The 13752-nt window shown below is 42.0% G+C and overlaps 1 protein-coding gene across 1 annotated transcript in view; it reads right to left on the bottom strand.

Moving 5' to 3' along the window:
• Positions 1-4783: 4783 nt before the first annotated feature.
• Positions 4784-13752, bottom strand: part of ACVR1C (activin A receptor type 1C) — a 67147-nt gene continuing 58178 nt past the window's right edge. Inside the window, exons 6-8 of the mRNA XM_033945951.1 lie at positions 11174-11298; positions 7433-7563; positions 4784-5086 (exon numbers count right to left, since the gene is read on the bottom strand). Coding sequence (XP_033801842.1) covers positions 4961-5086; positions 7433-7563; positions 11174-11298 — 382 coding nt within the window. The 3' untranslated portion in view covers positions 4784-4960. The remainder of the gene's footprint in view (positions 5087-7432; positions 7564-11173; positions 11299-13752) is intronic.

The raw sequence follows: 13752 nt of genomic DNA, 5'->3' as shown, positions 1-13752 counted from the left end.
GCCGGGGTAGAGGTTTCTACTGAGGCGCAGAGCACTAAATGTTCTGACACTCGCAGGAATTCTTTGAGTGTCGGAGCATTTAGCTCTCTGAGCCACAGTAGAAACCTCTGCCGTGGCTTAGTAAAACAGGAGGTAAGATCTGAAAGAGCTATTTCGGTAGCTGGGGTGAATCTACGGAATAACCTGGTTGGACAGCTGAGGATGATGGATAACATTCAGTATTTTTAAAAAAAAACTTTTGAAAACACCCTTTTGTGGAAGCTTTTTTTTTTTTTTTAAATAGATGTGAAATACTGTTTAATAAGAAGTATGAGGAATTTTATATTATATTAGTGCATGTGTTTCTGTAACCTGCTTAGGCTTTAGGCGTGATAAAAGTTTATTAAATAAATAAAAGAGCAGAACCAATCCAATCCCCCTTTCCTGATGATACCAAGCCCCACAACCCCTCCCCAACCAAGCATTAACACCCTCACTCCTCTTCTACCCCTCCTTCATGTAGGAAAGCCCCTCCCCCCAGCTACCTGTAATCTCCTAGAGTCCAGCAAGGGTGATCGGGGCAGAAGTAAAGCCCACTCATTCCTACCCCTCGCAGCTGCCTCAGAAAAATGGCTGCTGCCATCTTTAGTTGCAGCCTTGGGGTACTTGGTAGTACTGCAATACCCGGGGGAAAATCAAGAGGCTTTTGCAAGAGGTCATGACAGCCATTTTCCTAAGGCATCCATAAGGGGCTGGAGTGAGCGGGTTTCACTCTTGTCATGTTTCCCCGATTGCCCCCACTGGACTACCAGGGATTGCAGAGAGGCCCAGGGGAGCCTATCCTGAATGGATCATGGATGGTAAGGGGTGTTTTTCTTCATTGAGAGGAGGGAGTGGGGGCTTCTTATTGACAGGGTGGAGGAAGGGAATTGGAGTGCTTCTGCATTTTTTTTTTTAATTTGTTTAGGCAAGTCCCAGCCCATATTCAGCTAGCTCCTGCATAGTTACAGTAAGAATCTGATTTTTGAACATCTTTTGAACTGTCTTAAATTTACCCACTTGTAGTTATGTGGGTTCCAACACTACACACTGCTGACACCCGCATAACTACCAGCAATTCCACCAACCCCACTTTTTTGATGGCTTTTAAGAGCTGAAAGTCAACAGGACTGCCTGGTTAAGTGCCACTGAATTTTGGTGGTTGAGCACTCATCACTTTGACTATCAGGTGGCTAGTAATTAAGGAGAATTAGGGGGGAAGTTATCAACATGGGCTACTGTTAAGATAGGTTATTTTATTTTACCACAAATTGAGATATTTTAGAAAATGCCACAACTTATAGTAAAATAACCCATTTTAACAGCAGGCCACATTGGTAATTTTCCCTTTATTCCCTTAATCCCTCATGTAAAACCCTGAGCAAAATAATAAGTTTGAGCACGTTTTAAAACAAATACCCAGATATTTAATACTGATACCCGCGTATGGCTTGGCATTGAATATCTTGGCTAGAGAATGACATGGAGACAAATTTGTCCCCGTCTCTGCAGGAACTCAATTTCCCTGTCCCGTCCCCATGAGTTTTGTCGCTGTCCCTGTCCCTGCCCCATTCCTGTAAGCTCTGCCTTAACCGCACAAGCCTTGAACACTTAAGAGGCTTGTGCAGATGAGGACGTTGCTTGAAGGAATGGGGCAGGGCAAGAAAAGAAGTTGCGGGGACATGACAGGAAAATGAGCTCCTGTGGGGACAGGGAAAAATTTGTCCCCATGTCATTCTCTAATCTGGGCATAATTTCAGTGGCAGTAATATTTAAAAAAATACACAATTGTGGGTGGAGGACCTATCGAATGTCGATGAGGGACTCTCTCTGGAGGTTAACAGGAGCATAGAGAGGAACTTGGAGTTGGAATCCCTGTATCCACAGGGTTTTCCTTCCGAAACTGGGGATTTGCCAGCACCACGACCTGTTTGTGAGCAGGAGAGCAGCAGCCAAGAGGGAACCTCAGTTGGTGAGAACATTGACTTTTCTTCTAAAAAACTTTCCTTCACATTAAAGAAACCCCAAGAGGTAAATCTTGAAGCTATTTGGGACCTTGTGGCGGATTTAGCTAAAACAATTAATCCTCAGCTCTTACAGATAGAGCATAAAATTAATACCTAAGAAAATGAAATTAAGAATATCAAAGTTGATCTACAAGATTTGAAAAGTTCAACATTAAATTCTTCCCAGGAAATGAAAGTTTCCAAACAAATAACAGAAACACTTGTGAGAGATAACATCAATTTAAGGAGAAAATTGGAATCTTTAAAAAACTTCTCCCGCAATAACAACCTTAGACTAATTAATTTCCCCAGAGTTGCTTCAGCAACTCCGAGAGATATGCTGAAACATTATATGACAGAGGTGTTGGAAATTACTGACCAATTAATCACCCAAGTGTATTATTTACCTATTTTTTTTTCCAATTCTTTATTCATTTTCAAATTTACAATAAGTGTAACAATATATTCAAACAAATTAACAATAATTATATCACTTAATAATAATAATAATAATAATAATAATAATAACTTTATTTTTGTATCCCGCCATACCCGGAAGAGTTCTAGGCGGTTCACATCAATTAAACAAGGTTACAAGTGGTTTACAGCAGTTGAGCGGGGTTATGAGCGGTTCAATAACAAATTGATCAAAGTTGCCAGGGGGGGGGGGTGAGGGAAGGATGTAGAGGGGAGAGTGGGTGTTAGATAGAAGGGGCGTTGGGATCCTGGTCTTGGAAGAGGCGGGTTTTGAGTAGTTTTCTAAAGCCGAGGTAGTTGGGGGCCTTGAGGGCCATTTGGGATAACCATGGGTTTAGCTTAGTGGCTTGGAAGGCGAGGGTTTTGTCATCAATGATACAAATGATATGTTCTTAACTTCCACCCTTCACACCTATTAAAAGGGAAGAAAAGCTAAAGGAAGATGATCAACAATCGCTTAAAGAATATTTCTACAATGCTGGAACTTTCAGATAAGGAAGTCACAAAGCCGGCAACCCTTCTTCTTACAGTTGCCTTAGATAAGAATTGGTTATTAAGACTTTTCTTTAAAAATAGACAGAAATAATTTCTAGAGTATAAAATATAAATGTATCCGGATCTGTCACGAGACACACAATTTTTGTTGTTAAAGCCAGGAGTTATAGCTCTTGGGGCAACCTATTTTCTTCGTCACCCATGTAAATGCATGATAGTTTACCAAATGCAAAAATATGTTTTCTTTGATCCCAGCCAACTGACAACATTCTTGTCAGCTGCACGACTGAAAATAGGAGGAGGAATATGAAGTACTCTTAGAATGTTTGATCTCATTTCTCAGCCAACATAATTGTTAGTTTCTTATTTCTATTTCTTTATAAAATTCTCGCTGATTTTACATCTTGGACCTATATTATGGACTTGAGTTAAAGTTAAGATATATTGGATTACTAGATTATAATTTGTACCTCTTTGTCCCAGTGATTCCACATGTACATAGTATAAGAACATAAGAATAGCCTTCTGGATCAGACCAATGGTCCATCTAGCCCAGTATCCTATCACAATTACCTGGCAAAACCCCAAACAGTAGCAGCATTCCACGCCACCGATCCAGGGCAGGCAGTGGCTTCTCCCATGTCTTTTTGAAATCACCATTTACAATCTACCGGTACTTGTATAAATGTCATTACTTACGTATGGAAATGCTTTTAAAATAGAGGCTTTAGCCTCATTAAGAGTTGACAATTTTCCAATGGCCAATTAACAAGTAAATGGCTTTGAACACTGCCAACTTCCTAAACCAGTGGTCTCAAACTCGCGGCCCGGGGACCACATGCAGCCCGACAGTTTCTATTTTGAGGCCCTTGGTATGTTTATCATAATCACAAAAGTAAAATAAAAGTTTCTTGATCATATGTCTCTTTAGCTATAAATTACAATATTATTATTAAGACTTAGCTAAAAGGAAAGATTTATAAATTATAAAGAGTTTTACTTCATGCAAAATTGTCATTTCTTTAATAAGACATTAACTATTTTTCCTGAGGCCCTCCAAGTACCTACAAATCCAAAATGTGGCCCGGCAAAGGGTTTGAGTTTGAAACCACTGTCCTAAACTATACCTGCAATCATCCTTAACATGAAACGAGCAAAAAGTTTCAGTTCCAAACCTCACCACCAGGGATCATCAGATCACTTCTGACTGACTGAAATGTCAAAGTCCCTGACATTACTCGGAATGCAACTATGCTTGCCACAGATTTTACATATTAGAATTTTGCTAGCTCAGGCCATAATCCATCAAAACTTGAACCTGAAAGAAAATCAGTCAGGTCATACATTCAAAATTTCCTTTCTCAAGCTATAATTTCAAATCAACTGAACCACTATGTAGACCTTTCAATGTTTTCCTCTTATATGTACACACGAGAGACAAATCAAAGGGTGTACATAGTAGTTTACAAATATATATACTGTACATAGAGATATATATTTACTCTATACTTTGTATGGTTAAAAATGCTGTAAATCATGTCCCCCCCCCTCCAAGTAGTAATTATATAATTTGTTATAAAAATCAAATTTTCCATGACAAACTTCCTATAAAATACATCTCTCACAATTATTTTCCAATTTATTACAAACTTGTGCTACCAAATATCTGCCTAGAATATGTTTGTTTCAGCTACTTCAGATAGTAAAATACTTTTAATATTTTAGAGACTTTTCTTTAGAAAAAAAAAACCAAGGCTTGTTGGTGAATTAACATACAAATTATCCATATTCGGAAACTGTCTCCCACTTAGGGTCATACTTCAAGATCTTATTCAGTGCTTTTGGTCTGGGCAATAACATATTTATAAATCAGTGAGGTAGAGCAAACATTAGCAAAAGAAATACATTAATCCGAAAAGGCTCACTTTTCCCCCTCTTCCAGTTTCCCAACAAAGAGATTCCATTTAGGATTTGAAATCTGCAGCTATATATAGCTGGGAAATAGTCTTTTTAATGCGAAGTGCAGTCAGTCGAGCTGTACTGTTTGTGTACCAGCACTCACGCATTATTCTTCCCATCACTCGAAGAGCCTTAATGAAAAGAAACAAAGATATCCAATATATTAAAGAATGGACTGGCAGTAATAAATATAGGAATGAAAGCAAGGTATACAAGTTGCATGAGAGTTATTGAAATAACGGTGCATTGCCAACAACATGTGGAAGGGATTTTTGAAAGAATGTCCATGTTAGAATAGGGGAATCCATTTGAAAATATGTGAGATGGTTGTCCATGTGCTGGAGACCTCCAGCATGAGTAGCCATTTTACAAACTGGAACATCCAAATTATGAACAGCGACAGATGGGTGACATGGATGTCCGTATGGCAACGTTCTTAGTAAATGGCCACACAGACCTCTGTGCAGAATGGAAAGGGCAACCTGGTGTACAGTACAGTGGACTGTGGGCCAAGGGACCTTGTTCAAATCCCGCTTTAACTCATATTTTTATTTGTGACCCCGCCAGGAATAGAAAAATACCTAGGGCTCCTTTTACTAAGGTGCACTAGTGTCTGCATAAGAAGCCTTCTCTCTGATGTCATGACATCAGAGAGGCTTCCGACGCAGGTGTGGATAATGCGAGGAGTTTCCACCCGCGTCTTTGAACGGAACGATCGACTGCAGCACGGGAGCCAGCTAGATATGCTACTGCTCCACAAGGAAGGGAAGGGGGAAGAGAAATGCTGGTATGGATGGCGCGAGGAGCCTCCGCCGGCTGCAGCTTTGACCGGAACAATCGACTGCAGCAAGGGAGTAGTTGATCACTGCATCCAGACCGCGGGCCGCAAAATAGCACCTGGAGGGTCACAAGCGGCCCATGGGCCGCGAGTTTGAGACTGCTGTTCTAGATGGAGAAGCCTAAGGTTAGACAGCAAGTATTTGCCTAAATGCTGCTATTCTAGTCATGTATATGCAAATGATTTATTTAAATTTATGGTGTATGGTAGGGATGGACTGACAATAATCTCAGACCCCAGGCAATAAGGATCATGGACCCCTAACCACCTATTAAAAGGGATTAATCTAGAATTAGGCTAGGAAAGAGTAGGGTTCCCACTACTGTGTACACTAAGGCCTGGATTCTCTAACCAGCGTCGTTGTTGGCGGCTGCCTTAAAATCGACTGCTGATCGCATACCAATCACATGATGGAACCAGTTAGAAAATTGTGCTTCAGGTGAAGGTAGGCACTTGAAATGTAGGCCAGGGTTTTCCAGGCCTACATTTCCGGCGCCTACCTTTGATGTGAATCACGCCTCTGTAGGCACGATTCTGGCACCAATTTTTTAGGCATTTTTCACTGAGCTTGGGTGCCTACCGGTGCCTAAAATACCGGCGCTGATTAGAGAATCCAGGCTTAAGGAACTGACCTATTGTCTCAATGATCAGTCTGCCTTTGCATTATCGGCCACCTGTGCTAGTATTCCAAGACCCTTTTGAATTCAGACACAGTCTCTGTCTCCACCACCTCTTCTGGGAGACTGTTCCATGCATCCTTTCTGTAAAAAAGTATTTCCTTAGATTACTCTGGAACCTATCACCTCTTAACTTCATCCTATGCCATCTCATTGCAGAGTTTCCTTTCAAATTAAAGAGACTTGACTCATGCGCATTTACATTATGTAGGTATTTAAACATCTCTATCATATCTCCTCTCTCCCATCTTTCCTCCAAAGTATACAGATTGAGATCTTTAAGTTTGTCTCCATACGCCTTATAATGAAGATCACATACCATTTCATTATGCAAATTGTTAGCATTTAAAATTTCACCATTTGGCCTAATCACACATCTCTTTCTCTGTATATATGTGTACACATAGACACATATGGAGACTTTCATTTTCATTTGGATGCGGCTAGCGGCACACGCTGTTATCTCCAGCGATGGTGTTTCTCATGGTTCAATGTCAACTCAAGGAATAACTTGAGCATGTGAATCAGTACATCTTTATCTATCATGATTTAACAGCAAGACTCCTGAGGCAGGCCTTTCAGGGCCGAAACACAATCGTGTCGAGTTTGTTACAAAATTAAAAGGACTGAGCACCAATTGATCACCTTCGTTGTTGTTTCTTACTTCTCACTGGTGTGAAGGCGGTTTCTCCTGTTTGTTTTTCAAACAGGGTTACACCAGCCATAAAGCCGCAGCAGAATTCTGTGCAAGTTAAAAAAAACATCTAAGTCATGTTTAAAATTTTTTATTAAAACCAGATGCGTGAAATAAACCAAAAACAAATTTTAAAAAAAGGAAACTGAAAATCAAAGCAATGGAAATCAGAATTCAATTAAAATGGCATGCAAAGAAAACTTCCCATAAAGAATACACAATAGTACAGTACTATTTATACCCTCTTGTAAGAAATTACAAATGTTACCTCACAACTCTGCCATTGATTGGGAATGTTAGGTCGTAATTTCTGCTCACAAACTACCCTCCTCATGTCTTCCAGTGAGGGATCAGAAGACACCATATCAAAATAAGGCAACTGATATTCATCAATAATTCCTTCAATGCAGGAAACAAAGGCATAGATTATTTCACATTTAACTAATATAAAATTAATCACTGCAGATCTAAGCGGTATACAAAATAAATAAATAAATTTTGGGGAGAAGGAATAAACAAATAAGAGGTCTAGGTTAACAAGCAGCAAGAGTAGCACCAATTAAATTGCTGACAGGCAAAATTAGATGCAGATTGTTTTAAGGCAGGAGTGGAGACCTTTATTAGAGAAAGTAGATCTTACATCATCTAATAATGCAGTTGAGGGATGGCAAACCACATTAAATGCAGCATTGGATAAAGTTGCCCCATATCAAGACAAAATTGTATGACGGGAAAGAGAAAAAGAAATGGTTTAATGATGATTTAATAGCAATGCACAGACAATTGAGGATAGATGAACGAAAATGGCACAAATGCAAGACAGTAGAATTGAAAGAGTTATACTTGATGAAGCTTAAAGATTATAGAAAAAAGGTACAGATAGAAATAATAAATAGTATCAGAATAAACTGAAGGGTGCATTGAATAGGTCTTGTGAACTATTCAATGTAGTCAAATATGTAAGTAATAACGAAAATGCTAGTCAACCTTCTGCGCATTTTCTGCAGAGGAGTTCAATATATATTTTGAATCAAAGGTTGATGTAATCATTAAAGCAATTCCTAAGGTGGTTTGTGGAGGGAATATTTGACCAGGAGTGACTGGATGTTGGGATGGTTTTGAAAAGGTGGATGAAGAAGATGTGAACAAACTATTGCACGGATGTAGGCCAACTATAGCATCAGGAGATTTGTGTTCACCTGAGGTTTTAGAAGAAATGGACAGCAAAATATATCCCATAATAATGCAAATTATGAATTTGCCCCCTCTTCTACGAAACCGCGCTAGTGTTTTTTAGTGCGAGGAGCCGTGCTGAATGGCCCGTGCTGCTCCCGACGCTCATAGGAACTCAATGAACATCGGGAGCAGCGCGGGCCATTCAGCACGGCTTTCTGCGCTAAAAAAACACTAGCGCGGTTTCGTAGAAGAGGGAGTTAATGTTAGAAGAGGGGATGGTGCCTGATATATTGAAAATAGCAATCATTCGACCAACCATTAAGGATGTGAATTTAGGCATAGAGGATATCAAGAATTTTTGGACAGTTGCATATTTGCTGATGTTGGCGAAGATCTTAGAAAAATTAATATATAGTGAAAGCCTGGCTAGCTCAAGGGTTGAGTGCTGGGTTAGTAACAGGATGGTTGAGGGTTCAAGCCTCAGCTAAGGAGCAGGGTTTGATACTGCTCCAAGAGAAGAGGGTAGTAACAGGAGGTTGAGGGTACAAGTCTCAGTTGGGGAGAAGGGGCTGCTCGAAGTGAAGAGGGTAGTTAAAAAAAAAATATTAGTATATAAACAACTGGATAAATATCTACAAGAGAATGAGATCCTTGATTTACACCAATATGCGTTTCAAAACTACCATAGTACAGAAACGTTATTAAGATCTATGCTTGATAAACTGCGGATTTGACCATGGAAAAGATTACTTGATTGTGTTCCTTGACATCTCTGCCACTTTTGACACACTAAATCATATTAGTTAGCTAGGCATTGAGGGGCATAATCGAAAGTGTGCCTGAGTCTGAGGTTAGATATTTTAGTCCAGATTCTGCAAACTGCATCCTGATTGTAGGGAGAGGTAGGCATCCTACCACTGTCTAATCAGTCAATCGGGAGGCACGTTTTTTAGAAAAAAAGCTCCTGAGGCAGGCCACCTACATTGGAGGCACCTCAGGGAGCCTAGGGAGGTCCACATGCCCGCCTAAGGCAAGCCGTGGGCGTGGTTTGCCCTGTAAGTCGCCTTAGGCGAACCTAGGTGGCCATACACATCTCCCTAGTAGAGCAGGAGACACTTACAATGTAGGCCAGCAAAATGTAAGTAGACGGGGCCGCTAAGCTTATCGCAGCAAGGGATCTCCCTGCCATGATAAATTTAGCGGCTGCCAAACGAACGTGGAAGGAGAGATGCCCAATCCCTCCTTCCCAAAACACCACCCACCCACCCCGAATGAACGTGGCAGGAGGGATGCCTGATCCCTCCTGCCCGAAACACCCCCCACTCGCCCCTGAAAATTGCTAGTAGGAGGGTATCCAATCCCTCCTGCCAGAACACCCCCCTGAATGAAACCGGCAGGAGGGTTCCTAATCCCTCCTGCCAGAAACCTCTCACCGTAGATTTTCTGATGCCAGGAGCCCCCACCCCTCCTAACTCCTCCCCGGACCCCCCCCTAACCTTTTAATACTGGCCGGCTGGCAGGCCCACCTTCGTCAAAATGAGGCAGGCCTGCCCCTTCCTGGTGCACTGTGGGATGCACCAGGAAAGGGCCTAAGGCCTGATTAGCCCAGGCACCTAAGGCCCCACCAATGGGCGTAGCCATATGCACATGGGCCAACTGGAATCTTAGGTTGGCCCATGTGCCTATGGCCCTGCCCATAGGTGGGGCCTTAGGCACCTGGGCTAATTAGGCATTAGGCCTCTCCCTGGTGCATCCCACAGTGCACCGGGAAGGGGTAGGCCTGCCTCATTTCGATGGAGGCGGGCCTGCCAGCCGGATGGTGGGAAGACCCGGCCGGCCAACATTCAAAGGTATGGGGGGGTCTGGGGAGGGGTTAGGAGGGGTGGGGGGTGCATGTGAGGGGGTGCATGTGGGGGTGCAGGGGGCCCCTGGCATCTGGAAATATATGGTGGGGGGTTTCCGGCAGGAGGGAATAGGCACCCTCCTGTCAGTTTCGTTCGGGGAATGGGAGGTATTCCAGCAGGAGGGAATGGGCATCCCTCCTGCCGCGATCTTCAAGTGGGGGCGGGGGTTGGGGGAATGTTACGGCAGGAGGGATTGAGCATCTTCAAGGGATGTTATGGCAGGAGGGATTGCCGCGATCTTCAAGGGGGTGTGGGCGTCCCGTCAGGATGGACTGGGCATCCCTCCTTCCACAATCTTCAAGGGGGGGATGGGGCGTGTCCCGGCAGGAGGAATTGGGCATCCCTCCTGCTGCGATCTTCAACTGACTGCAGCCACTCAGGTACGATAGGGGGGTTGTTTTTAAAAGGTACAACGGGGCGGGGGTGTTTAAAAAAGATATGGAGGGTAAAAATTTGTATCTTCGCTGCATAAGACGCACTGACATTTCTACCCACTTTTGGGTGAAAAAAATATGTATAATTTGCTAGTCCTGTACAATCATAAAGTAAGCAATAAAATAAACACAATTAAAACATTAACAACTGTACTCAGTGTAACTAAGAAAATCCAGGAGAAAAAAAACATGCTTTAAGCTTTTTCATAAATAGCATACAATTACTCTCTAATCAAATATTCCCTAGTAATGAATTCCATAAGGTAGAACCAGCTATGGAAAAGCCCTAGCACAGCTTTCTGTCAAATTAAATGACCACACAGATGGAAAACTAACATTTCATCCCCAGATGACCTCAAAGGTTAAAAAGGGGTAAATACCCTGCACCCGAGATCTCTGCTTGCCCTAATTGCCATAAAACCAGGAAAAGAACTCTGAATTTTAATCTTCAGGAAGATTACAGTATTTTAAAACATTTAAGAAACTGATGATTACCTCCAACTGAACATCTCCTTGCTATTTCCCAGTACACTAAGCCAAGGGAATAGATATCTGCACGTTTGAATGACTCAAAGATCTCTGTGTTTATAGTATCATCAAGTATTTCAGGAGCCATGTACCTTTAAAAAATCAACAAACACACTGTAAGGATGAAAAATAAGGAGATTATTAATGAAAACAGTGTTCTGGAAGAATCATGATATAATATGCAAGGTGTAATAGTAAGAGAGCTATGAAAGGCATTCTAAAAGCATATAGAGAGAAACTGTGACCTGCTGAAGTAGAGAATGACATGAGGAAAAAATTTGTCCCCATCCCCGCGAGCTCGTCCTCGTCACCATCCCGTCCTCACGAGCTCGGTCACCATCACCGTCCTGTCCCCACAAACCTAGAGAGAAGAAGATTGTTCTTTAAGTAGAAGGAGTTAATCAAAGTGGATGGAATTGGGGAAGGGAGCTGGGGAGATGGGTGGGGAGGTAGGGAGAAAAGGCAGGGGAGATTGATAGGGAAGAGCCGAAAGGGAAGAATGATACTTAGTGATAGCGAGACAAAGGGTTGAGTTGGGGAAATAGATGTGACATACAGTGACAGTATTGTGAGGGAAAACTTTTAAGGAATGAGAGATGTGAAAAGATGAAGAACAGCAAGAAAAAGAGATAGAGATGTAGAGATAGAAAGAAATGACGAGGTAGGCATGAAAGGACAGACAATTATAGAGGAACATAAGAGAAAATGAGTTGAAAGAGAAAAATATAAGTCAGAGACAAATTAAGGAAATAAGTAACAAAGGTAGGAGGGAACAAAAAGATAAGCAAAATGAAGAGGAGAACCTGGAAAAAGAGTTGCAAGACAGACAAGAAGAAAGCAGAAAAACGATCAGTATGATTAGATTTTTTAAACCTCCTGAACAACAACAGTAGAAAAGGCATTTTATTTTCAGTTTACTGACTGGAATATGTAATGCAGTGCTCTTGTATCGTGGGGATGGGGGTGGGGAAGAATCAGGGTAACCATGCTGTGCTTGGTTGGAAGAGAGGGACAGAAAAGATGGAGGAACCAAAAAAAATTTATGAACCATAGAACTATTGAAATTTTTCTATGTACTGGATGCACTGAAGCAGGGTGACCTTTCTTACAAAAAACAAATATTCTTATTGAAGCCTCTTTCCCAGTGTCTTCTCCCTACTCTTTCTTCCACATTTCCCAGCGTCTTCTCCCCTCTCTCTCTTCCCTAGTTCCTTTCAGATTGCTTCAGTGTCTTCTCCTCTCCACACACACAGCACCCTTCACACGTTCCAGCAACTCCCTCCCGCCAGATGTCCGTGCATCTCACTCCCTCTTTCTACAAGGCTATGCATTCTATTGCACCTGGAGCCTTGAAGTCGCATCGCATGTGGCTGCTGGAAAGGTCTCCTCTGATGCAACCGGAAACAGGAAGTTGCATCAGAGGAGACCTTTCCAGCAGCCACACGGATTGTAACTTCAAGGCTCTAGCTGTAATAGAATGCATAGCCTTGTAGAAATCATCACAAAGGGAAGTAAGGGGAAGGGAGGGAGAAGCCCGGATGGACGTTGGGAAAGAGGGGGCTGCCGGACTGCGCGCTCGGTGACTGCTCGTGCTCACTCCCTTAACTGCAGAGACAAGGCCATTCACCGCTCCACGGGGCGGTGAATGGCCTTGTCCCCGTACTCATGGTGACCTTTTTTTGTCACTGTTTTGGTGGGTTACCCACGGCTAGCCGCGAGTAACAGCCACCGTGTCATTCTCTATGCTGAAGTGGGATATGTGACTTATTTATACCACAAGATAGAGGGATATCAACTGCATAATTCCCATTCTTTTGGCCCTATAGCATACAAAACTATCAAAACTGAAAGTTGCCCTTCCAGACTTGTATAGCCTTTGTCTCTGTTATTTGTGATCCCACTTTTGGTACCTTTACACTCAGCAGGTCACAGTTAATAATAATAATTTATTTTTATATACCACATACCTAAGAGTTCTAGGCGGTTTACAACAATCAATTGCAGTACAAATCATGCAATAGATACAAAACAAATGCATACATCGGATTAAAATCTTCCAAAGATTCTGCATGATAAAATGTTAACTATATTAAGAAATACACACAATTAAAAAAGGATAAAAGATAGATTTTTAAAAAATAACAGCATTAAGATCCTAGCCTGTTAAATAGATATGTTTTTATCTGTTTCCTAAAGTCAAGCTAGGAGGAAGCTTCTAAAACAATGTAGATGTAGATCTAATCAATAAGGCACAGGTCAAACAAACAAAGCAGGCCCCGCCTGCCAGGCCTGATTAGGCACCTGGGCCATTATCAGCCTCTCTCTTTTTTTTATGCCAAAGGGAGAGGGGGAAGGGGGAAAAACAAGATAAAATTCCAAAGAGGAGAAACGGAAACCCTCGGGCTTACCGCCTGGTATACCCCAGTCAATGCCTCCCCTCGTCTTGACAACATAGTTCTCAACAAACAAGGCACAATGATTTGTCAGGCAAAAAAAAAAAAACAACAACAACAAAAGGCCCATAGGTCTTGGGTTACTTCCCAGTC

The sequence above is a fragment of the Geotrypetes seraphini genome, chromosome 5 (assembly GCF_902459505.1).
Source record: "Geotrypetes seraphini chromosome 5, aGeoSer1.1, whole genome shotgun sequence".
NCBI classification, from domain to species: Eukaryota; Metazoa; Chordata; class Amphibia; order Gymnophiona; family Dermophiidae; genus Geotrypetes; species Geotrypetes seraphini.
This window is presented reverse-complemented; position numbering and strand designations above follow the sequence as displayed.